This window comes from Rattus rattus, chromosome 3 (assembly GCF_011064425.1).
Source record: "Rattus rattus isolate New Zealand chromosome 3, Rrattus_CSIRO_v1, whole genome shotgun sequence".
NCBI classification, from domain to species: Eukaryota; Metazoa; Chordata; class Mammalia; order Rodentia; family Muridae; genus Rattus; species Rattus rattus.
In genome coordinates this window covers 112,365,643-112,391,771 of record NC_046156.1, presented here as the reverse complement: position 1 = coordinate 112,391,771, position 26,129 = coordinate 112,365,643, and the positions used below count along the sequence as shown (strand labels likewise).

At 47.3% G+C, this 26,129-nt stretch overlaps 1 protein-coding gene across 4 annotated transcripts in view; it reads left to right on the top strand.

Moving 5' to 3' along the window:
• Jade1 (jade family PHD finger 1) overlaps nucleotides 1–26,129 on the top strand; it is a 53,948-nt gene that overhangs the window by 3,440 nt on the left and 24,379 nt on the right. For all 4 annotated transcript variants that reach the window (XM_032898457.1, XM_032898455.1, XM_032898456.1 and 1 more), the window contains exons 2-4: nucleotides 14,677–14,754; nucleotides 22,050–22,135; nucleotides 24,753–24,910. In XM_032898457.1, the coding sequence (XP_032754348.1) occupies nucleotides 14,703–14,754; nucleotides 22,050–22,135; nucleotides 24,753–24,910 (296 nt within the window). In that variant the 5' untranslated portion in view covers nucleotides 14,677–14,702. The remainder of the gene's footprint in view (nucleotides 1–14,676; nucleotides 14,755–22,049; nucleotides 22,136–24,752; nucleotides 24,911–26,129) is intronic.

The following is a 26,129-nucleotide window of genomic DNA, read 5'->3' as shown; positions in this document are numbered from 1 at the left end:
TTAGTATTGTAGGACTACGGTTGACCCAAGGGGTATTGTCACAGAACATTGAAAAACGTGGATGGGGAGGGTGTCTGCTTAGAAGTAGAGGTTTATACTCACCTTATATTCAGGCCTCTTAAATGATGTTAAGTGGCCTCTTGAAAACATCGAACCACACATTAGTTTTAGCTAGGTTGCCTGCGTATGAATATAGCTCTGCCCCTGAGATTTTGCCCCAGAGTCCAGCATTCTCTTTCCAAGTACAGTCAATTTAAAACAACATTTTTTGAATGTTTGGTGTTTTATGCCCTTCCTAAAGTCTGCATATCTCTGTAAATGTATTTGACCTTGAATTTCATCTTCTAGAAAAATGTAGTTTCCTGCTGAAGTCCCAGATTTGCCCAAGTCTTTATGTCCGTGCTTGCGGACTGGATGGTCCTTCTCAGCGCATGTAATAGACTTGAATTTTGTTCTCCTTTAGAGTCCCGTACTGGTTCCTTGTAGCAGGGATTTCAACTGTCAGAAAAAGCCGGGGCAGTATCTAAGTGATGGTGGAGCTGCTTGCCTATACTGCCTGAAGCTCTGGATTCAGTCCAAAGTGGGCAGGGGTATCCTGTCTCCTTCCACCACTTACTTGAAGCTCTGTACACCATGAAAAAATACTTTACTCTGTAGTTACCAAGGTTGCAAAGTAGACAGAGAGAGTCATCCCTCGTGGTAACAGAGAAGACAGGAAATTTAAGGGGTTGTCACTTAGAAACAAAGCTTGCATAGCCCAGGGGCTTGGAGGAGGATGCAGTGAACCAGCCATGGGGATGCGCAGGTAGAAGTAGAGTATCGCGTGTGCCCCACAAGGTGGGTATCTCTTGGCTCAGGAAGATATTAGACAGTGGTGTTATGTGTTAAAAAGACAGATGTGTTTGGCGTGTGTGTGTGTGTGTGTGTGTGTGTGTGTGTGTGTGTGCGTGCGTGCGTGCGTGCGTGTGTGTGTGTGTGCGTGTGTGCGTGTGTGTGTGTGTGTGTGTGTGTGTGTGCGCTATGCGCTTTGAATCAATCAGATAAGGCTCACGCATGCCTGGGAGGAGCTTTGCTGTCTGCTGGCCTGGTAGCCTGTCTCATTGATGATCAGGGCATATTTGTTTTCCCCATTTAATTCTAATCACAAGGCCAGCTTTTTTGAAACCACTGGCCCTTGAAGCACCATTCATTGAATGTGACCTAACATTTTGACAAAGAGCCCGAGAGTGAGCGGACGAACCTATGGCCATGAAGTTTATTGAGTTAAAATTCTCAAATCAAACGTCTTCATCGTAATTTGGGAATCTTAGATTTGGAGATGTTTGACAAATACTTCAAGGAAGTGTGGTTGTCTGGTGTATGTATGCTCAGATCACCTGGGGAAAGAGTTGACTTAAGTTGCAGTCATGAGGTGGCTGGGATAGCCTGTGCAAAGGTCTCGGGTGGGGGCAGGGCTGGAAGTGAGGGAGGAGTCTGCAACTGTGTCTCCTGTCCCCCTTCTCTTTCTCATCCTTTGATTTAATATTAAAAGTACCTGTTACATCATTTGTTGGGGCTGTCAAGAGTTGGTACTTAAACCAGTTTTCCTACAGGTTTATTATAGATTGGGTAGTGAAGGTTAGTGTGACATTGCTGGCAACGTGTCTCACTTCTGGTTTGAAATGGCATTGAGAGCTTTGACTTGACGCTGAGCATCTTAAACATCTTTCTCTGTCAGGTTTTCCCTTAGGAGGTTGGCACTGCACATAATATTATATTCTTACTCCCCGATTCCCTCCATGACACTTGAGATTGCCTGGAGTGAAGACTTACAAAGCACATTGACCTCATAACAACATTAATTAGCAAAGTGGTTTAGTTATAATGGTTTGTTTCCCTGGACGTTTTATGTTTAAGTTTATTCTCTTCCCAGGGTCTTGTAGCGTGTTTTGCTTCTGCTCTTCAGAGTTTTGGGCTGGGTGACCTGCCCCATTGGAATGGTGTCTTTCCTAATGTATGGCTCTAGGCTTGGCAAAGGAGTATAAAACTAGAATGACCACTATGTTTGACTACAAAGTGAGTTCTGGCTTTTTTATGCCAGTTCTAGCCTTATATATACTAAAAAGTTGCTTGTACTATAGCTAGGGAGATACTCATCTATTCTAACCCTATTCTAACCTAACTGACTGCCTACTACTTAGCCATATGCCCCTGGGACTTGCCAACTTAGTCTGGCCTGGTGGCTCTTGCTCCATTGGTGTCCCCCTGGCAACTCCGCTGTCGACCAGCTCATGGCAAATGTTGGTGGCGAAGCCCCTCTCTCTCCTGGTCCTCACCAGAGTGCCTCTCTTACAGAAGCCCTGCCTATTCTCCTGCTTTGTCACTGGCCATTTAGCTCCTGAGTGACGGGAATGCTGCTTTTCTTTTTAACTCTTGTGCTCACAATCCACAAGAGATCATCCCTGTGTTTGACAACTGCTATTTGGTTATTTATTTCTTCCCCTGTGCCAACAGTACCAAGGGTTGGTACTTTTGTAGAATGTAATCTCAGACTGAGGTTTAGTTGATAATCTCTTGTCATTTGTCTTGACATTTCTCTGCACCAACTTAAGTCTGCGAAGAAGGTGTCTATTTTCATTTTTGTATATTTTGGCAGGGGTGGGGTCAGTGGGTGAGTTACTCTGCCTTCTAAATGCAGGCTTGGCCCTAAAGGCCCTTTGCCTGCACCTGAATGTGACAGTCAAGTTTAGCAGGGTCTGTGCTAGACACTAACAAATGATTTTTTTCTAGTCCAAGATTTGCGTGGTTCCTGGGGCAGGTTTTACTCATTCGAGCAACAGAAATAAAAATGCTAGACTTGGAATGGACAGCTTGATTCTAGAAGAGGGGTGCACATTTTTATTTTTTAACCCCTTGGATTAACATTAGACCAGTGGTAGGGGCTGTGTATCCAGTAGACGTTTAGAGACCAGTCTTGGCTTTTCTGCAGTGTTGGAGAAGAGCTCTGGGCATCTTGATGTTCTAAGCAGGTGTTCCACTTCTGAGCTGTACCCTCACCCTAACACTGAGCCAGTAACACTAACCTTTTTGCTTCAGTCTCTGTAGGTAAAGTCATAGCGAGGTGATTGAGATTGCTGAAGTCAGTTCATTCTTAGAGTATGGTTTTGGTGCTGGGGGGTGGATCCTAGAGTCTCACACTTACTAAGCACCTGTCCTATCACTGAGCCCCATCTCCAGTCTGTCCTTTAGTTTGTTTTAAACGTTTAGGTTCTTTTGGTTTATTTGCTGAGGGAGTGAAAGCTGTGGTGTGTTCTTGTTGAATGCTGTAGTTGGAGTAAGTGGAAACAAGTCCAAGCATCAGGCGTCTCCTGCCCTGGAGGTTCCCTTCACCAAGACAGTTTCTGGACAGTTATTTACAGAGCCTGTTTTGGTGGGGAGGGTTAAGGCTGAGGAGTACGTTGGGCAGCCTTTATTTCCTTCCTCCTACAGAGGAAAGGAGCAAGAAATAGAGCAAGAAATAGAGCCAACTTAGCAGCTTCTTGAGGCTCAAGTGCCTGGCTTTGTCTGTTCAGCACGTCGTACTCTCAAAGATTAAATTTTCTCAGTTACGCAAGGCTCTCCTTCCAAGCCTAGGCTGTGGCTTGTGGCTGCTGGAGTTTCCCAGAAGGGTAGCAAGTACAGACTTTTGTATGCTCCTTTAGGACGTCCAAATTCCATTAAGCGTTGCTGGTGACATTGTAGGTCTCTCCCATGTTTTGCTCTCTGCTGTTAAATTGCTGTGTGGGTGCTTGCTTTTCTGTTATTAGCTGGAAAATCAGATAGGCAGTTGGGCGACTCTTATTTCATAGGGTCCTCTGGTTCCAAGCAGCAGCCTGCAGTGCTGCCTTTCAGTGACAGTCACAGCATTATGGATGCCTCGCCTGTCTCACCACACTCTTGTTTCTCCGTCTGTTCTAGTCCAGGACTTCTTAAGGGTGAACCTGCCTGATCCTCGACTCTGAGCTTTAAAGTTCTTACCTGGGATCTGGTAATTGATTCCTTTAGCTAGACGCACCACATATTTATAGATAGATAAATGATCTCCAGCCTGTTGATTGAAGGGCCAGTGGGAGCTTTCCTGGAAGGGCAGGGGAGTCAGCATTCTGGGTTCTTTGGGTTGTAGCTTCTGAGCAGCTCCAGGAGAGCAGCACATGGACAGCGATTTGAATCATTTCTCATTCACTGTTTCAGATATCTGAAAACGGGCAGGCTGTTGACCTTACCTCAAGACAAGTGTGACCTTTGCCTAACATCCACAAAGCTCTGAGTTTGGTCCACAGCACCACATAAAACTAGGCACGATGGTACATGCTTGTGATCTCAACAAGGAGGTGGAGGCAGGGGCATTAGAAGATCAAGGTCATCTGAGGTTGTCTAGGGCATTGCTGGCCATTCTGGGATACATGAGACTGTCTCAAAAAAAAAAAAAAGATTAAATATAGAGGGAGTAGATTAGTCTGAGGGCGGTCCTTTCTTCCTTTATCTGTCTTCTGTCAATCAATCATCTATTTAACCTTAATTGACTTTAGTGTGTCATATCAGGCTGGAGTAAGACTGCACTCCATCACGTGGAATTGGTGTTCTCAGTTGTGGTTTTCGGCTCCTGTGTCCTGTGTGCCTCCGTGTGGATAAGAGGTCCTGAGTGAGCAGCAAGCACTGTGATGAGACCCCTCGATAAGGGGGTCCTGCCAGTCACTTTCTGCCTGCTGCTCTGAGGGCTGACTGCCTGTGGGAGACTGGGCTATGTGACTTCCAACAGGACTTTAGCTCTGCGTTCCTGTGCTCCGCTGGGGGTGTGGCAGTCGCAGCCACCTTTACGTTAGCTTGCCAGGAGCCGTGCTTCGTTTGGCACATGCTGTTTGGATTTCATGCTACTTGTCTGCTCACTGATAGCACAGTGGCTTCAGTCTCCTAGAGTTCATACTCCAGGGATCTGGGAAGACCATGGTCCAGCCCAGGAGGAGGTGTGCTTACCACCTGGCAAGGGACCTTTGCTCCAGCTTGTGGTTTTGCCCTAGTCCTCTATTCTTCCTGTGCTGCTGGCCCTCTGCAGGATTCGGTGTGCTCTCTTTAAAGTTGGGAGAGTGCATCCATTCTTTTATCTCTGGAGTCTGGTTCAGCACTGCGGCTCTCCCTTTACGGTCCCTTTGGGGAAACTTTCCTGCAGCCATGTACTGTTGTGAGAGGCGTCCGCTTCAGCTTCGTGCTTTGCAGACCTTCTGCTAGGTTTTCAGACCATCTGATGTTTCTACAGCCATCTCAGTGTGGCGTACAATTGTGATGAAGTGTTTGTTCTCACGTGGAACTTGTGATGTCTGTTAAGTGCTCGCTAAGCTTGCTGTCTGGGTCTTTGGACACACACACTGAGAGTTTGTTTCTCTTGCTGCCACGAGGACGGTGCTGCAGTTTTTTTTTTTTTTTTTTTTTTTTTTTGGTGACTTAACATCATTAGTGGTAGCCGATGGCCTCTGACAGTTCGCTCCGATCAAGGAACAAAGCTCCTCAGGAGCATGTCAGTCTGCATAGTGTGACTGTCAGTGGCTGTTCCAGCCTGGCTTCTGTAAAGGCTGTGCTGTATATAACCTGTAAGAACATCTCTGAGCATTTGAAAGCTCTTAAATTAACCAGTAGATACCTATCTCTTGGCATATTCCACTAAGGGTGCATAGTGGGTTTGGAACCCTTCCTCACCCTTACTTTGGTTCTTTCTGTCTTTCCCTAAAATATCATTCTTTGATGATCTCCTAGTGTGACCGGTGTGTTAGAACCTGGTTCAGAGACCTCAAGGCAGGACGGAATGGTAACTTCTGAATGCCTTGGAAAATAAGCTTTTCTTCTGTGCCTTTCTATCAGGTACTCTTTAGAGCTAAGTCTGTGTAGTGCCCCATCTGAGGAAGGGTGTGCTTGTGCATGTGAGCATGCATTTGTGTGTGCAGGTATGTGTATATGTGTGCCTGTAACTTGTTGGTGCTGCTTGCCATGTGTGTGCTTAGCTTCTGCTCCAGGTCTGCTCTTTCAGTTCTGGTGAGCAGAAACTTCAGATTTTGGGTTGCTACTGTTAGAAGCAGGGGATAGGAGGAGCATGGCATACATTCATGGTAAAGGGCTTCAAGAAATATAAAAGTTCTTAGTCTTCCTGTCAAGAATACAATGGGCCACTGTCCCCCACTTTCTTTTTTTTTTTTTTTTTTTTTTTTTTGGTTCTTTTTTCCGGAGCTGGGGACTGAACCCAGGGCCTTGCGCTTCCCCCTAGGCAAGCGCTCTACCACTGAGCTAAATCCCCAACCCCAAGTCCCCCACTTTCTTAGAACCACCATGACCTTTTCCTGTTCTTCAGACGTTCCTTTTGAGTATGAGAAATTGCATATGTCCCTGTCCTCCTCCCTTACGTATACGAGAGTCTAGTTCTTGTGGGCATTTTTACACCTATAGCTTGCCTGCTTTGCTTTAGCCTGTGCTGGCTCATCCTTCCATATGTTAGCGTGTCTTACAGGAAGGGATTCCCTGCAGATGGAATTAGGGCTGGGAAGATCAAGATGGAGGCTAGGGTGACTACTGATGTTATTTTCAGGTGAGAATTCATTTACTTTCATGTTAATTAAGGTCAAGAACATCGTGGCACCACGGCACCATGACCACAGTGCTCCTCACAGCTGCACTTATTCAGCTCCCCCCACGCCCCTTAAGTTTTTGCCATATGGCCTAACCTGCAACTCCTTATGTAGCCCAGGCTGATTTTAAACTTACATCTGTTTCGCCCTCCTCTCTTGGCTTGCCTCGGCTCTGACTCTTAATTAAGTGCTCAGTCATAGACCTTGGGGGCTTAAAGGATTGTCTTAGGTGTAAGCAGTGATTGAATCATTTATAAATTGGCAAGTGAGAGCAGCTTGTGATTTGTTCAGGAGCCCTCATTTATAAATTCCTTAAGATTCTCCCAGCTGCTTTTCTTGGTTTTTAAAATCTGAGTTCAGACTAATTGGTAAAGAATCTACAGGACTTGGTGCTTACAGTTACAGGGCAGTGTTAATGTTTGCATCATTAGAAAGGAGAGTGGGTATCTGCTCAATTGTCAGGGTTCTTCTCTTTTGGAGGACATATTTATTGCTGACATCAGCTCTACAGCAAGGCCCTACAGCTTGGGCAGCATTTTCTTTAAAGTTTGGTATATGACACATACATTAAAAAAAAAAAAAGCTCTTGTATTTTGGTTGAAACATTTAGACTGCAGTGCCTGTAAGTTTAACTGGGATCTATTTAACTTCCTGATTGTTTTTGGGTTAGATTTGGCTTAGACGTATTACGGTTTCTCATTTTAGTTAAAATGGGAAATGTGTAAGCTGTTGTCACTGTATTAGGTTCGAGCATATGGATTAGTTTTGGTAATTTTATGCCCCGTTGCTTTAAAAGTTAAGATAATACTTGGTTTCTTTCACATTAATCTAGGGGCAGGTAGGCAGGTTTTACTGTGTGCATATGGTTGCTTAGAAAGCTGTACACTCTTTAGAACAGAAAAAGATGGCGGGGGGTGGGTGGGGGCACAAATTTTTTAGGGGCTCACTATTGCAACTTGCAAGTCAGTCATCATGTAATACTGAAGCGTGCGAACCGGCAAACAGCAGAATGAATAGCTGGTATGATTTCAGTTTTGTGTTAGACAGTACGTGGCTTGGGAGAGTGCATTTCACTGACAGAGCATGGAAGGACACCAGTAAGTTTCACACTAGCATAACAGATGGTGCTCCAGTTAAAGGTCACTTGGATACCTGACTGGTGAGTAAGGCGAGCCGGCCTGCAAGCATAGGCCTCGGTCATGTGCGGGGACTCAGCATTTATCCAGGAGGCAATTTCTGTGTATATCATACTGAACTGGGTGATAACTGACTAAGGAAGTGTGTGGAGGTTTTAATTGAGTACCTTCTGGAACTTCTTGCCAGTGACATAAATAACAATGGAGACATAGTGCATAAAATTGACACGAGGAAAAAGGCAGCCTTTTTGCATATGAGCCATAAGATAGTAAAATCACTGGGGTGTGATCCTTATTAGAGAGATCCTTATTGTAGAGTTTATGGCCTGATAAATGGTCCCTGCTTGGTCCAGTCCTGGCTGATTTGTCTCTTCCTGTGAGTCCCTTTCCCCAGGAATAATGTTGAATACCCTCCCTTCTTAATCTTCGATAAAATTTCTTCTCCTCTGACCCTGGGGCCACTGAACTCAGCGACTCCAGTTCTGGAGCTATTTTAGGGCTGACCAGTCATCTGCCGGCCCTTTCCTTTTACTGCTTGGCAGCTTCCTCAGTTTCAGTCAAAGGAAACTAAAGTTTGAAGGTTTTGAGGGCCTTACTAACACAGAGGGTAGCTTCTATGCTTACCCCATGGAGGACTGCAACAGTCTACAACTCGTTCACACTGTAGCTTTCTTTTTGGTGTAGTTTTCTTGGAATTGATGTGTAGATAAAGACTTTTTTAGCTCATGCGGCAGATTGAATGTGCTTGCCCACCTCCCAGGAGTGGTGCCCTGAGCTCCTACCACAGCTATACAGCTGTCTTGGTGTATCTCGTCTTGCAGTGAACAGAGATGCCAGTTGTCTCCTTAATGGTCCCGTTGGGGTCACTGGCCAACTACCACTCCTTAGCTGTCTAGGAAGGACCCACTTTCTAGTGCTCCATATGACGTGGCTACTACCTAGTACTTTATCTAGCTGTCATGTTTCTCACAGCAAATGGACTCTGGGCTCCTGTACATTGGATCCATTTAAGTCAGGTTTGGTAGCATTATATAAAAGGTCACTATTCTCCAGAAATTTTGTAATCTTCAGGGGCACACTGCAGGGAACCCAGAACACTGCATACTGGTAGGCAGGGGTTATCAGGCTCTTCTCTGACCTCAGTGGTTTGGGCCTTCCCCTCTGTCCTTATCAGCTCTGTAAAAGGAAGGAATCTTGGAATTGGGGAGCCAAAGGCTAATGGAATAAATACTGTCCGGAGGAAGGAAGAGGACCAGTAAGAAGAGGGCAGGTAGGGGAAGGAGGGTATGGGGGAGGGGGACAAACACCAAGTTATTATAAGGACCCAAGTATGGAAAGGCCACAGTGTAATCCATTACCCTGTATGCTATGTTTATTTGCTCATGCAACAGATTGAATGTGCTTGCCCACCGGCCAGGAGTGGTGCCCTGAGCTCCCCACAGCTGTCCGGCTGTCTTGGTGCTAGCAGATGGATAGATGGAGGGATGGCTTAGGAGCACTGGCTACTCTTCCAGAGGACACAGGCTTAATTCCCAGATGCAAATGGCTGCGTGGGTAATTCCAGTTCCAAGGGGATCTCACTCCCTTTTCTGGCACCAGCAGTACAATGGAGAGTCCTGCTCAGTTCAGTAAAAGTCGCTTGCACTAGGCAACTGAGCACTAACTCCTGGCTAGGCTCCTGCACTAATCTTACCAAGTCAGTTGAGCCCCTTTCCTAGAGTCCTTCATAGGAACTTTGGAAGGAACTTCACCCCATTCTGCCTTGATCCTCAGCTGGGCTGTGAGCCGGTCTTGCCTTCTTGCCTTGACTTTGTCTTCTTTCCTCACTGCAAGACTTTGCTGCTTGCTTACTTCACAGAGTGCTGCTGTCTCCTTTGAAGAAATCTGCCGTAATGTTTTTTCTTTTCCATTATTGTTACTGTTTGTAAACTTTTTATTACAAATGTAGATATGTATGCATGTGCATAAGTATAGTGCCTGTGTGTGTATATTCCAGTTCTTACCTTCCTCTGTGTAGGTTCTGGGCATCGAACTCAGATTAAAACTTGGTGGCAAGTGCCTTCACCTGCTAAACCATCTTTTTAAAAAAATATTTATTTATTTTATGTATGTGAGTACACTGTCTCTGTCTTCAGACACACCAGAAGAGGGCATCAGATCCCCTTACAGATGGTTGTGAGCCACCATGTGGGTGCTGGGAATTGAACTCAGGACCTGGGAGAGCAGTCAGTGCTCTTAACCACTGAGCCATGTCCCTAGCCTGCTAACCCATCTTGATGGCTCCATGTGTGTGTTTTTGAAAAGAGATCTTAGCCCCAGACTGGCCTTAAGCTTGGCATCTTGCACCTGCCTCCTGTGCTGGGCTTACATGCATGTGCTACTATGTCCTGCTCATTAACTGTTGAAGTAAATACTGGTCTTGAACAGTAACTTAGCAAGAGGAAGATTGCTGAACTGGGTGGTACAGAGGGAGCTGCATGAGTTAGAGTGCAGGGTGATGTCTGGCACCTTTGAACTTTCAGTCCTCGGAAAGACAATTAGAGCACCCTTGGCACAGGCTGAGGCCTGCGTCCTAAATGGCAAGAGGCTTGGATGGATGCTTGGGTAAAGCTAGGAAGGGTTCTGGGCAGTTTGCACTTTGGTATTCAAAGTTCAGACCGGAGAGGGGCATTTGTGGGTCTCCTTGAGCACATCTCAAGGATGGTTCATTTCCTGTAGTTGGCTGTGACAAGGACATCTCGGAGGAAGTGGCTGGTTTTGTCGGGTTCTGTTGCTGCAGTCGAGTCACTGATGCTGAATAAGTTCAGGGCAATAGACCTTTTTTCGGCTCATGGCTTTGGAGGCTGCAAAGTCCCAAGAATGAGGGGCCACATCTGGTGAGAGTCTTCCTAACAAGGGGTAAGTGAGCCAAATTGGCCAAATTCGAATCTGTGGTGCCCACCCTGGAGAGAGAAGCATTTTTCTAGTCCTGAGGGCTGTGCTCTGAGCATCTCCCATGATGCTCCACTCCTTCATATGCTCTGAGCATCTCTCATGATGCTCCACCCCTCCATACTTAGACTAGGCATGTTTTCTTGTTTCAAGGATGAATTCAACCATGATAGTAGTGGTTAAAGACCAAACCTATGGGGAAGTAGGGGGACTTGACAGAGTTCACAGTGTCGGTCAATAAGCTTTGGCAATCACATAAAAGACAGGATGCCTAGGAGCTGTTGATGTGGATCAGTGGTTAAGGGCACTGGCTGTTCTTACGGAGGACCTGTGCTTGAATTCCATCACGTGGCTCACAACCATCTATAATTCCAGTGCCAGGGGATCTTACGCCCTCTCATGATCTCAGGCACCAGGCATGTATGTGGTGCATTGTCATATATGCAGACAAAGCACCCATACACCACACTAAATGAAAAAAAGGAAAAGGATCGTCCTGTAAGGGAAACTGCTAATGTATGGAGTATAGAGATGGTGTCATATGCAGGGATGCTCTTCCTCTCTGGTTACCTCACCCAGATGCCTTACCGCGATTCCTTCAGCCTTCTGGGTTCATACAGACTTGTTAGTGTTCACCACTGTTGAGCACTAGGGCTGCTGGCTTTCCCTTGTTTGCCATCTTCATTCTGTGGGCCAGAAGCTCCTCAAAGCCAGGCCCTACCTTTTCAGGTGTTTGCCTCTCTCGGGCTGTTTGGCATCTTACCGCTTTCTCTGGAGTGTTGCGAGGAGTCCTTTCGATTGATTATCACTTAGCTCCCTACCATCTGTGCAGGGAGCAGCCAGCCAGCTCCAGATAGCAGGGATGGTGATGCAGAGGCTCTCCTCATGCTGGCTTTTAGTGGACAGAGGCTTGCCACATACGGCCTCTGTTGTGTGTGTAAAGATAGTAATGTAGGCTTTGATTTCCTGATACAGTAAGTAGCCCTGGGTGAGATAAATCAGCCTGATGTCAAGGTTTAAGTCCATTAGAGTCACAGAGGAGGGAATTTTGCTGAACATTAACCCCACCACAGGCAGAGCACGCTCTTCTCAGCTCCATTACGCAGGGTCTTCGGGGCGAATACGAGTGGATTCATCAGAAGGAAAATACTAATTTTACTCGTGCTTTTGCTTACATCAGTCTAGCTTGAGTTTTTTTTTAATCTGAAATCTGGAAGGAGGGCATTTTGATGGGCAGAGATTCCAAGTTCCCAACATTTTATTTAGCTAAACTAAGTTGATGAGTCCATGAGGTTGGGAGTAACTCCTACCTTGTTCCCTGGGTCTCCCCGGATTCATCATTCACAGTTCACCTGCTTCAGGCTGGGCTGCATCACACTGTTACTTTTTAGGAATTCCACCTTCAGGTGGTGATTTTCGAATTTATAAGACTCTAACTCAGGCTTCAGAGAGCTGAAGCTGTTATGAGGAGTGAGAGGTGTTTCCTCTCTCTGTGCCTCTGGGGAGCAGGGATGGCTATAGAAGGTTGGAGGAGATTATAGCTGTCAGCAGTAGGTGCTTCTAGCACACGGATGGCAGGGAAGACAGTCATTACAAGTGGGAGAGGGTCACAGGTATGTGTGTCAGCCATAGACATTATGGCGCAAGTTGTCAGGTTGTAGATTGCCGAGGGTCGGGAGTTACAGGTGATATATCTTTCTGGGAAGAATGAACGGGTGGATCTTAGGACTGTGGTTGCCCATTCTGTGAATGATACTGTAGCCCACAGAGTGTCTCTCTGAAGGTAACTTTTACTCCATTTGGACACCTGGTAATTACAGCAAATTCCTTCACTGGTATGTGTGACTGTGCATCTTGCCTTAGGAGTTGTTGGTTTTGTTTTTGAGACAGGGTTTCTCATTGACTGGGCTGGGACTTACTGATGAGGGTAGGCTGGTCAGCTTTCCAGGGACCACAGGTCCTTCTATATCTACCTGCAGTGCTGGGAATCCTGCCTTTTATGTGGGTTGTGGGTGTGGAAATTAGGTCCTTACATTTGGGCTACAAGCACTTTACCAACTAAGCCATCTGTACAGTCTCCTTCAACTGATCTTAGAGAATCAGTTGGTAAACAGAAAAAGCCCACCAGCTTTTGAATTGGGTGAGTTTCTCTGTAGGGACATATAAAATACCACACTAAAGTTCAGGAGTCTGAATCTCCGAATGAATCATGTGGGTCTATTCCAAAGGAGGAAACATATACTACCCAGTCTACCCAGTCCTATGGCTTGAAATACCCTATTCAGGGTCCCGATGTGGTAGCCTGTGAATTGTTAACAGAAGTTACAGGAACAGAGGCATATAAACGTTGTAGTGTGTGCATACGTGTGTGTGTGTGTGTGTGTGTGTGTGTGTGTGTGTGTGTGTGTGTGTGTGTGTGTGTGTTTTAGCATGGGGGTGTAGGTGCCCATAGAGGCTGGAGTCCGAAGTACAGATGATAGTGAGTGGCCCTGGTGGGTTCAGGTAACTGAGCTCAGTACCTTACTCACATGGCTTCTCTCCAGCCCCTCATGCTGCTCTTTAAAGGGGCAATACATTGCAAAAGGACTACGGCAGGCGGTGGGGAAGTGGGGGGTTAGGTGTGAGGGAAACAAGTTGAAGTATGCAGGGAGATTAATGGTCACTGAGGACTGAGTATGAATAAGAGCTGTTTTGTGGAGCACCTAAGTGGAAATTTCCTTTAAAAAAGGTAAACTTAGGCCTTGTTGCTGTTCATCCGGCAGGGAGAAGGCAACTCAGAATAACCCTCAGGCCTAAGTGGCATATTTCACTCCCCTATAGTCTGGTGTTTTCTGCCTCTTTTGACTTCCCTTTTACAGATCTGTTCAGAGTGGAACTTTGGTTTTTTAATTACTACCCTGGCGTGGCTCTCCTCACTGCTTCCCTATGCTCCGTATTCACTGGAAACAAACCTCATTACATTTGTGGTGATTCCCAGCAAGGAGGGTTGGTTGAATGGGGGTGAGGGGTGAAGGGTTGCTGTTCTGCTGGCTTGAAAACTCCCCCTTTTCTTTGGGAGTCATTGATCTGGCAGTAAGATTTCGGCCACACAGATGTCAAGGCAATCAATAATTTTAGTTTAGAAAAGCTTTTTTGATTTGTTGAAACACGGTTGATTGGTCTGTACCAGCTCAGTAACTGTAGTCTTGGCCCACTGCTCTCTTTTGAAGACAGTGTCTTTCTTAATGGAGGTGTGTGGGAGGGATGGCCAGGTAGGCTGGGCTTTTGTGCCACCTGATTTTTTTTTTTTATTAGTTCTTACTTGTCCAGAAAGGATTTGCGTCACAAGGAGTAGGGGTTCCCTGTCTAGTGTGACCTTTGACAATTGGAGTTCCCAAAGCCTATGGTTCATTCTATCTCCAGCTGTGCACCTCTGAGGGGTTGGGATGGCAGATGAAGATGGGTATCTTCCCATCACCCCACTGGTTCTTTCTAGAGCCACAGCTTGTTGTGTAGCTCATTTTGGCAAAATTTGGGGCTCATTTTAGCAGGGTGTGCCAAGGAAGCCTAATCATGCCAGTGCAGTGTTGTAAACACAGCAGTAGGCACAGAGCTCCCTGCCCCCAACAGGCACAGAGCATGGGTCTGTCTGAGAGAGCAGTGCTCACTGCTAAGGATTGTTTTCTGTAGTGCTGGCTGCCAGGGCTGAAGAGACTGCTGGAGTAGCTGCTAGTGACATCTGGGAACTGGAGGGAAGGGTGACACCTCTGGGAGACCTGCCCACATGTGACTTTACCACCCCTGCCCCCACTGACTCTTAACCTGGTCTGTTAATGATTTCAGCTAATTATGTGCCTTTGGTCTTTTCACTGTTTGCAATTCAAATGCTACTTGAGGCCCTGTGTTTGCTTTTGTTTGCAGCATCCTGGCTGCCATCTGAAGCACAAGTTGATGATCGCATGTTACCATCTTGGGTTAAGTGCTGTCTCATTGCTTTGCAGGCTGTCTGCTGTCTCCCGGGGAGATCATGAAACGAGGTCGCCTTCCCAGCAGCAGTGAGGATTCTGACGACAATGGCAGTAAGTCCTGCTTTGTTGTTCTTGGAGCCTACCAGGGCTTGGGTCAGTGTGAAAACATGATTTTTTAATATAATGCTTTAAATAGCTAAGGCCCTTTGCATATCAGGTCAGAGAAAGGCACGGCCTGGAGAAACACATCCGAGTGTGATACTGCAGGGCTGTAAGCAGGTCTTTCCCGGTAAGGTTGACTGCAGGCAGGCCTTCTGCAGGCTCCCTGCGTGTTATCCAGGGAGAAGAATTCAGTTCCAAGAGCCACTGGTGTGTCTGCTTTCATTAGACAGCGTTTATGGTACCTCACATTGCTCTCTATGAAGAGGGAACTTAATCAAAGCCAGGTAATGATTAACTAGCTCAGCCTGCCCAGGGCTCTGAGGGCAGATGGAGGACTGCCTAGCGTGATGTGAGGGTACCAAGTCCAGGTTCTTCATAGATGGCACATGCGTCCTTGCCCTTTCCTGCTTTCACAGGACGGAGTTTAATACCGTTACTGTCTGCAGCTCAGCTCTCTGGAAACCTCAGATTTTCACAGTGTAGCTGAGAACCAGGAGTTCGTTGGCTTCCTGGCAGTCAAAATAAATGTCACACAGTGTCTGTTGAGGAGCTAACAGACTGCTGAGGGAAGCGCTCCCTTCCGACGGCAGAGAGGAATTTTGTACCTAGCTCAGTGCCTGCACTGCAGCCCATTAGCTTTGGTTTGACATTGCACATTAAACTCTGGAAGCCTGGACAGGAAGCTTGCTGTGCTGTGAGATGGGAAAGGAAGCCGGCCTGCTTTCTAGGCATGTTGCCTCAGACATTACTACGAACAGCTCCAGAGTGATGTTACCCAGGGCAGTTGTACAGCTCTTTGGATGTGCTGTAGAAATGGTTTGTAGGAACTCAAAAGAGGTGGTCTGCAAAGACCCTTTGTGGGCAGGTCCCAGGGATAAATGCATTGGGTAGGCAGGGTTGTCTGACTGCCTGACCTCTCAGGTGGTCAGCAGAAGCATGGACATGCTGCTGTAGGGGCTTCACGGTTAGCCCGGAGGAGGTAGGAGGGCCACAGCCTTGAAACTGCTGTAGATTTGGGCTGTCTGGCTGAAATGTGGCTGCTGCTGTGGGAAGGGCATGGAGCAGTGGTATAGAACTGAGAATGGTGGGAGGGGAGTGTGGAGCGGGGCTATGGCCAGATCTGACAGCTGTTTGAGAAACTGGAGTTGACATCTGGGCCAGGCAAGGGAGCTGTGAAGGGGGAAGTGGGAATCAGGGGAGCCAGACAGTTTTCTCCAGAGGAGGGTTTTCTCTTACCTCCTGGGGGACTGCTGAGATCCCCACTATACACGCAGGCAGGCAGTCACCTGCTGGAGCTTGGACAGCAAATGGGGTCTGCGGCACTTAACGTGACCTTCACTGTCTTGCGTTTTATGCTTCTCTGACAAGAGTTTGGTATTTTCTCTTTGATGGCTAGTGACACCTGCTAGTGTCTTTAAACCATCCCTGTTTACTTCTGTATGCAGTTTTTCCTGAAGTTTATTCTTTTTAAAAGTTCTCACAGCAAATGTGTCCAGGGCTGGCAGAGTGAATTGCAGCTCTTGTTGCCAAAGCTGGCAACCTGAGTTCTACCATTCAGACCCCAATGGAGAACCCATTTCTGCAAGTTGTCCTCTGACCTCCCCACATGCAGCAGGTGCATGCATGTACATGTGCGCACATACACACAGATCTCCATCCAAAATAACCTTTGCTGTGAGGGGCCATTTTCCCTCTCCTATTATGTTCTGTCTGTTCATCTGGAAGGTTAAGCTGGAGTGCCACCATGCACAGCTAGCTCTTGGCTGCATGCGGGACTCTGATGGTAGTTGTGGGGGATAGGAGTGACTGTTGCCAGATGGTCATCTGTAGTTTTGCCATGCAGTTGGTTCAGTATGGAACATATGGTGGATGGTGGTACTTTATGTCTGACTGCTCAGGGCAGTTATGGCGAATGTTAATGGTGAAGAGCAAGTAGCTCTTAGAGGACGCCAGGCCTCGAGGCAGTGTGTCTGCGTAGGGAGGCTGTGGACTCATCTCTCCTCCTTCCCTAGCAGCTAGTTCGTGGTCATTGCATTGGGGCCCCTCCCCTGTATAGACTTGTTTGGGCATAGTAGTGGCATCTTTCCGCTGTCTCGGTGAGGTCCGCTTGTGCTAGCTTTCCATGCCCTGAGTCTTGCTTACAACAAGGGCTAGGGCTGTGCACTGGCCACCTCCAGCGCCTCTCCAGCCTGCAGGCCTGATGGGATTTTGGCACAATGTCCAAGTGGAGGAGAGGCAGCTGCAAATGTCAGCATGGGGCCACAGCGCCAGCCCCAGGAATAGCTGCTGCTGCTGGCTTCTGAGTGAGACTGCAGCCCATTGCTTTGTTTTCTGGCCCGGCCCAGGGGAACAAGAGTGTGGTATTTACAGTTGGGGATGGATGGGCCTTTTCTGTGCCAGGTGCCAGCCCTCATCTGCTGTAGGCACTGTTGTTGGTCCTTCTCCAGCCGCCCTGGAAGCCCATCCCTGCAGTTGGGTGAAATACTGATAGGGTGTTTGTAGGCAGTGTCTGTGATTGTTAGGCTCTGGGGGACTGGCTAGCCTGGCCAAACTCTGCAGTTAGCCCCTGTGCTTGACTACGTCTGGTGGAGGCAGGTTCTTAAGTTCCTGCTTCCTTCCTTCTACCCAGGCTTCTTGGTTCTTGGGAGTCTGGCAAAAAGGTGGGAAGACGTCCACCAGTTAGTTTCATTATTTCCAAAGATTTCATTTTATCTGCAGAGACTAATTGGAATAAAACATTCCTTTTGAGGCTGGAATATTATTGGTTGTCTGAAGCTAATTTTAACTCTGATCTATATCCTTACATACTTTCCCTATAAAAGAAAAAACCTAAATACTATTTAAGGAATACTGTGAAACTGTACGCTCTTCAGAAGGTAGGAGTGAGTTGGTCCATAGAGGCTAGCTGAGTGAGGAAGGCTGCAAGAGCTGAGGCCGGTGGAGTGTCGTTCCCGGCATACGCATCAGGTCGATCAGGTGCTGTTTGTGTAATTTCAGTTGGGGATTTATGTAGTATTACTTTATTTGCCCAGGGCAATGTGTTGGGTCTGCATCCTGATGCTGGACCATGGCACTCAGCATTGCTGGACTTGTGTAAGTGGTTTTAGTTCTAAGAGCAGAAGCTTGCCATGCCTCAGACATGGAGAGTCACCTCTGGGGAAGCGGGGAGAGGGGCTTGGTGCTTTCATAGGTGGGGCTGCTTCCTACTGTGATCTTGGAGTCTGTTGTAACTGTGCTAGTCCCAAATGTTCTGTCCTAATGGAAGTTAAAAAAACAAACAACCAACAAAAAACCCTTTTTCCCCCTTCTTCTCAGTGTTTGAGATAGTTTAACATAACTGTTGTTACTTGAGTACTGTATACATAAAGAAAATTAAGTCAGATTTGTCAATAGTGAGGACTAAGCTTTAGGTAACATTCTTGTGAGTGGCCATGATTTTAGATGTTATTGCCAAGAGGCTTGCTTCTCTGCTGAAGGCAGAAGAGAGGGAAACAAAAGTTAGTGTACTTACTATATCTTTATTTTGAGACAGCGCCTTCTGTTGTCCAGGCTAACCCCAAACTCTGTCTGGTGAGGATGATCTTGAACTCCTGACTCCGCCTCTCAATGATGGTGATGATGGGTGTGGTGCCTGATGGTAAAGTTTGCCTTCAGCTGTCAGTAGTTTGGACACAAGAGCAAAGTGGAATACTACTGGCTCCTTGTTTTCGCCCTACTATTTTTTTCAGATGCCCAGTCTTTGCTGTAGCATGAGTTACTTTTAGATGTTGAGACCTCTCATTTCCCATTTGACAAGCCCCCTGCTAAAAAGTATTTTATGCTATAATTTAATTAATGAGGAATATTACTTAATAGTAATTACTATGTTATTAGGGTTTTTTGAGACTGGATCTTGCTAAATCACCCATGCTGGTCTCCAGCTTCGGATGCTCTTACTTTAGTCTTCCTTGTTGCCAGGATAGCAGCATACTCAGCTGGGAGTGTTGTAGGAGCATCCTGGTGATACCCTCCCAGCCTGGAGAGGATGGCTCAGGGGGGTACGTGTGGGTATGGGGCGCTGAGGCTGTAGTACCTTTTGACTTTCAGAATGTGTTGTGGATGGACAAGCATTCCACAAGGGAACATTGGCCCCTACACTGCTTCTGAAAGGTGTCTCATTTTCTGGGAGCTCAGAAACATCTTTGTACTAGGTAAACCAGGAATGTGTTCCTTGCGTCCACCATCTTCAGCTTTAGGTGTGCTATGATGGTGTCCCTTAGAGCAACAACCAGAGATTCCTGAGTGACATTTTTAAGTAGAACAACTATCCACTATCCAGAATTATACTTACTGAGAACTTTCTGTGTGTGTGCATTGTCTGGGTTGAACTATGAATGCTGAACCTCTCATACCTGTGTGCTCTCTGTGAAGGAGTGACTCCCTGTTGCAGGGAGGTCTCATGGCTTCCTGTTCTGCTTGTTTGCTGGGGTCTCTATCCAGTCTAGGATTTCTGTGTCTCAGCAGTGGAAGGGGGCTGGAGATTTTTTCATACTGTGAGTGGTGCTTCTTAGTGGTGCTTCTTAGTGGTGATAGCTTTCTCATAGTTTTGTAATGGATAATTTATGTATAGCAAGCTGCACATGTTTAAGTGTATGCTTTGAGAGGTTTAGCCGTGTTTGCATGTATTATGTCATCAAAATCAAAATAACATGTCCCTCCAACTTTGCCCCAGGCAGCCACTGATCTGCTGTCGGTATAGATCTTCATTTTTCCGAACTTTGCATCAGTGCAATGCACCTTGGCCTGCTCTGGCTCCTTGGATTCATTCTCCGAGTGTACTTATTTCAGAATTTATCCATGTTACACAGAGCAGTGTTTCCTACCCATCTGTTTATAATGTGTTCCTTTTTATTGCTGGCTAGTGTTTCATTGAAGGGATGTGTCATATTTTATTTATCCCTTTACAGTCTGGTGGTGGATTTTTAGGTTGTTTCTGGGTTTTTTATTTTTTTATTTTCTTTAGGATCCTTATATTTTTATATCATCACTTTTTCTTTTTTCTTCCTCCAAACCTGTTGTACCCACACTCCCTCCTGTCTTTCACATCCATGGCCTCCTTTTCTTTGGTTTATAACCAGTAAATGTTTCGTTTTTGTGCCTATTTTATATATCTAGATCAGGGTTGTGGGGACGTAAGAAACCTCTGGCAGGCAGAGAGTCCTCTGTGGACTTCACCCAGCCACTTCCTTCTCATTGATGACCAGCCTCCTTCGCTCTGTGTGTGTGTGTGTGTGTGTGTGTGTGTGTGTGTGTGTGTGTGTGTGTGTGTGTGTGTGTGTGTGTGTGTGTGTGTGTGTGTGTGTGTGTGTGTGTGTGTGTGTGTGTGTGTGTGTGTGTGTGTTTTGGTAGTCCCAGTACCATTTTTGCGTGGAATTGGCACTGGAACCTCGGGCCTAGAGACTGCTTGGCAAGCACTGTGCACTAGGCTGCACCCCAGCCCCACTTCCTGCTGAATCTGGAGCATCTTCTGAGGTAGTCACAGGAATGTCACAAATCACAGTAAGGAATCTAATTCCATAGGAGTGATGACAGCCATATGATCTAGTACTGGGCCTCAGAACTGGTATTCAAGGAGCCCTCTCACAGGCTCTGTGAGCTGCGGTTGAGAGGCATATGTGCAGGGTCTGTGTCTTAAGTTTGTTGATGTCTGTCTGCTGATTCTGGGCCAGTAAGGGCTTGAATGACAGGACGTTTCATTACTAAAAAGGTGACTCTCTTAGGCTTTTTCTTTTTCTTTTTTTCTTTTTCTTTTCGGAGCTGGGGACCAAACCCAGGGCCTTGCGCTTGCTAGGCAAGCGCTCTACCACTGAACTAAATCCCCAACCCCAGGCTTTTGCTTTTTAACATCTTGGGGTTTTGTCAGTTTCTGAGAAGTGACAAGGTTCAGTGCCTGGTTGCTGTAGTTACAGACAGGAGGCTGAAATGAGTTATCAGTAAGTTAGGGAAGAAGTGAAGGGGTTAGGGGTTCTATTTCCAATCAGGTTGCAGTTGTGTGCCCTCAGAGCAGAGCCAGTATAGGTGGCCATGCCACATAGGAGGAGGAGGTGGTGGCAGGGAGGTGGGGATAGTCAAGAGGAGCCAGGGTTTTGAGGCATTGGAAGGCTATTGAGGCTAAGAACTTGGCTATTGACTGGCCGAGAGACCTGAGCAGGAAGCAGGATAATGGCCCGTGGGTTTCTGACCTCTTTTAGAAAAGGCCATGGGGCTCAGTGTAGGGGCTGGAACAGGTGGAAGTGAGCAGAGCATGGGTTTGGTTTTCATGCTGCAGAGCTGACAGATTTTAGAATGACTCAGAAGTTGATGTCTCCCACCAAGGTGATATGGGGTCTGCAGTGAACAGAGCTTAGTCTAAGAGCACAGCTCTCATAGGCTCCCTGGGTTCTGGTTAGAGACTCTGGTTAGCTACTTCGGATCTGCCTGCCCCGGAAGGAAGGCAGTCTAGTCTGGCTTGAAGGGAGTACTTCAGACAGGAGGGGCTCTCAGTGCTACAGAGAAGTTTCAGGCCTGGTGACACTTAGGATTTTGGGTTTCCTGGTGAGAAGCCACCGGAGGGATTGGGGCACCTCACAAGACAGATGTAGTAGCTGATGGATGATAAAACTGGGTGAAGGTTTCTGTCCTTTCTATGCCTTGTGGAGACAATTTTTTTTTAAATGTTGTCATGACCTTAGGTTGAGCCCAGTGATCCTGGCATTAGACACTTGGTTGAAAACTTGGGGAATATTTCCTAGTTTGTTGTACTACTGTGGGCTTTGGAGCATCTTGAGCCCAGCCTGGAGTATGCTGCACGGCTCTTTGCTCACTGTTCATGAGGAAGAGAACCCTGCACAGTGATCACCTTAAGCCTGTTTGGAAAATAACTGGAAAGAAAGAAGGAACCCATGAGAGCCAGGGCGATGGCGTGGCAGCTTGTTGCTGGTGGTTTATCGTAGGGGAAGAACCTGACACCTCGGTGACCGGCACTTCTTTTTGGTCTGTGTGCTGTGTGTGAGGATGTGTAGACTGGAAGTTGATGATAGAAGCTCAGAGTCGCATGCAGCTAGACGGCCAGCTGGATCCGCGTGCATACATCACTATGCCAGCTCTTAGGTGCTGGGGACCTGAACTGGCAGCACATCACCACTGAAAGAGTGACCCTGTGGTTGTTTTTTTTGTTTGTTTGTTTGTTTTTTTAATGGTTCCTGTTTGGATGTTTGTTTCCTCAGGCTTGTCAACGACATGGTCCCAGCATTCTCGATCCCAGCAAGGGAGGAGTACCTGCTCTAGACATGAAGATCGAAAGCCTTCTGAGGTACTTCTGAACACTTGCTTGCCTTGATCATGGGTGCTGTAGTAACAGTGCATGCGAACCTGCTGCCCCCATTCCTGCCTCATGCTGTGCAGGTCTGGACAAGAGCCCCGCTTTATACTCGGGCGAGATGGTGAGAAGCAGATGTGTGCCTTGTTGCAGGAATAAGTGGGCTGGTTATAATTAATACACATAGGCGCGTCCATGCAAAGCATGTGGCACATATATCTATCGTGCGCAGTGGGTGTTAGCTATTATTATTAATTGTATTCTTTTTTTTCCTTTCCTCTTCCATCTTCGCTGGCTCCCAACAAGTTTTCCTCTGGCCAGGACATGAGCGGGTTCAGCTGCTGCCAAGTCACTGCCAGCCTCAAGTTAGTTTTAGCCATGAATTTGTGACTTATTTGGCAACAACCCAATGTGATTCTGAGAGTTTCGTTTTGGGGATTATGCTTAAGGCTTTCCCCGTCTTTCCCAATTTGTTTTCACATTTTATGTTTCCCCGATGCCCTACATTTTGTTGTTCATTTCCCTGCTAAAATTGTTTGTAGAGGCATCTCCCTGCCGGCCTCGGTTGGTTAGGAGCCCCTGCTGTCCTGAGACCTGCTTTCTCTCGGCCATCGCTAGGCTCTGAGCATGCAGCCCAGGTGTATGAGCCTGCCGGGGTTCTCAGAGAAAGCTGTGGGAAAATTCTTTTGGCACTGCACTGTGTGTGGGATGACCTCAGTTGGCTTATGGTGTGATGGCCACACAGCGACAGGTGTTTCTCAGAGTCCCTTCCCATGCTCCCCTCGAATAACTGGAGAGTGCCTTGTCCAGGAGCGGAGGAGTGTCTTGGTGATGGAGTAACATCCCCTGCCAGAAAGCAGTAGAGACTGGGTCTAGGAGCACTCAAGTTACTGGCCGTGTGTCTGTCTTGACCTACAGTGCGCATTTTATTTCTTATGTCATTGGAAGTCTCCGCTCCTGTATTTAATTCTCCCATTAAGGGCTCTGTAACTGCTACTACCCCTTTCTGGCATCCATACTATCCTGCTGGTATTTCAGCCTGGGAGTGGGATTGGAGCCCTCCGAGCAGCAGGCGGCACACCCTGTCCTTGCCTGGTCTGTGTCCAAGCTTCTGAGTACAAACTGCGTTGTACGTAAAGCACTTGGGTTGCCATCACCCCTGCCCTTGGTGTCTACCCTCCAGCACCTGAGCTTTGGGCCAGAGCCTCTCCCAGGTCTGTAGGAATGGAGCTGCCTTTTCTCATCTCCTTCCTCAGCCTGATTTCCTTTCTTTGGCAAATTCGCTTGTTTTTTGTTGTACAGCTTATCTGGGCCCTGTTTTACCTGATTTGCTGGGTGTGGACTCGTAGCTTTGACTTTAAAGGCCTTTTCCTTGAGGTTGGGTTGCTCTAGGCTCATCACCAGGTCCAGGGGTTTGTGTCTTACGGTGAGATTTTTGCAGAAGGTATGGTCAGGCTGTTGCTTAATGGGACTATAGAAGCTGAGAGTGGCGTCCTGGGGCAAGTCCAGTATTGAAAAATGACAGCCAGAAAAGTGGCCTTTTTATTCAGACCCTGTCCTGTGCTTTTGTAAGACAAAGTTTATTAAAGAGAACACCAGCCTGAAAAGCCATCCGTGACCCATGCTTAGCAGCACAAGAAAGAGCTTCCTGTTCTGAGTGAGGGAGTGCATCTTTGTGACTATCTGCACTGGGCACAGCATACAGATTCAGGCTCATGTTGTTCTTGATCAGGGCTTCCTCACACACGTCCTCAGATAGAAGTGGCTGAGGAACAGGCTGGACAGGGAAGCAGTGTGTGGACCTGGCTGCCAGACAGGGTGTGCTATACAGTCAATCACCTTGTTGATTTGGATGCCTGGGGCCCATGAGTCCACAGGGGAGCCGAGCTGGGTGCTGCCTCTCTTGCAGTTTGCTTTTCTTCGCTGTTTGTGCTGAGTTAGGCCGCTTTCTTGGGATGAGTCTTGATAGCATGAAGACAGTTCTGTCTTCCCACAGAAACTGCTTCTGAGGTTGAGGTTATGGCGTCCTCTTATGTTGCACTGCAGTGGCCTAGTGCTTTACTCCCAGATGTTGGCAGGCCTGCATTTCTGTTAGCCAACATGGACCTTGCTCTCACCATCCTCCTGCCTGCCTTACAGGCTTGCCCCTCAGGAGATTGGCTGCTTCTCAGCAGTTAGTTTAGAAGATGGTGACCTCTACCGGGTGGTTCTAGATTTTGCCTTGAGGTTAATTGGCTAATGAAGTTTTGTTTTTAAACATGGGCTCCAAAGAGAGCACTCCTGAGTGGCTTGTCATTCTCTGAAGGTTTTCCAAGAGCCTGTGTTCAGCAGCCTTTGGCGAATTGAGAGGCCTTGGAGAGGGGAGCAGTTGTGTTTTGTGCAGCAGTTATATGGATGTAGTCATTGCACGCACGGCTTGTGTTGGTTGATGAGCTGGAGCCACATCAGTCCTGGGTGGGTAAAGGAGTGTTAAGTGAAGGGTTTCTGTAATAGGACAGACTTACTCTGTGTTGATACTGTGACCTTGATACGGGCAGCTCCGTGGTGACCTTGCAGCTGCCAGTGCTCTGAGATGAATGCAAATGCCACTGTCCCTTTCTCTTCTTCCCAGGTGTTTAGGACGGACCTGATCACTGCCATGAAGCTGCATGACTCCTACCAGCTGAACCCGGATGAGTACTACGTGTTGGCTGATCCCTGGAGACAGGAATGGGAGAAAGGGGTCCAGGTGCCTGTGAGTCCAGGGACCATCCCACAGCCTGTGGCCAGGTAGGCACCTAAGGAGAGACAAGTGCTTCTCTCCTCTCCTCTCTGCAGGCATAGAGGCTAAGGGGAGACAGTTCTTCAGTTAGCAGTGCAGTAACATGAGGCCTCACAAGAGGCAGAAATGTAGAAACAGCTCAGGTGCTAGGACAGTGAGTTAGAGGGCAGTGGCCTCTGAACTTAGCACATTATCACAGGGGGTGCTGCTCTCTTACTGGAGAATAGAAGGTCCAAGATGTTTTGGGGTGGGTGGGTGAAGTCTGATGTTACTGGCTGTTTCTCTCTGCAGTCTATGTCATTTCTCAGAGTGGCTTTGTGGGAGCCTTGGTGCTTCCTGCAGTGGCTGATTGTATTTGAGGCGATGACAGGGACAGACGAGACTGACAGTTGGACAATGTCAGATGAGAAATTTGAGCTGTGGACAGGCTCTTTCTAGATGCTGGTGCTTCCTCTTGACCTCCTGCCGTGTCACTCACCTCTCCCAGCATGTCCTAGATGTTCCTTTGGGACAGGCTGTGTCGAATTGGTACCTTTTTTCCCACTCTTGCATATAGTGTGTCCTCTGAGAGCCTGGAGTGCCTGATATCTCTGCCAGCATCTGGCTTTGCTGCCACAGGATCTGTCGGCTCCTTGCTGTGTGAAATAGCCTCTCTTTCCATGGACAAAGAAGGACTAATTCACTTCTTGGTCCTTAACTCCGTGTCTCCTTAGACACTTGATTGGTTTACTTACCATCATTTGGGATCTGTGTTCAGATTATAGTATACTATGGCTAGACAGGCATAGGTGAGCACTAGGAGTCACCTATTTCTTCAGACGAGGGTCCTGGTGTGAAGCAGCGATCAAGGGGCACAGGGTGGGTAGTGCGTATGGTCCCCTTTGACCAGCACCAGCAGGCTGTCAGTCTAGGAATCCTGTGTAGTGCCAAGTCAGGATGAAAATGCCCTGATAGATAGACTGGAGCCTTTCACTTGACACCTGTTCTTGCTCAAATAGGAGAAATAAATCCCTTCAGTTTGCTCATCTCTGTCACACAGATAAGTTCCTCCCGTCAATTCCAGGGTGGTAAAACCTATAAACTCCGGACATCCTGTTGGTGAGAATGCATGTGGTGGAAAATAGATGTAGAAGGACTGTGACCACAGAGCCTGTAATGGCTGAGAACCCTTGGCTCTGAGCCTGAGCTGGTTTGCGCCTTTTATGCTGTCCCTGGTCTGGCTAGGGT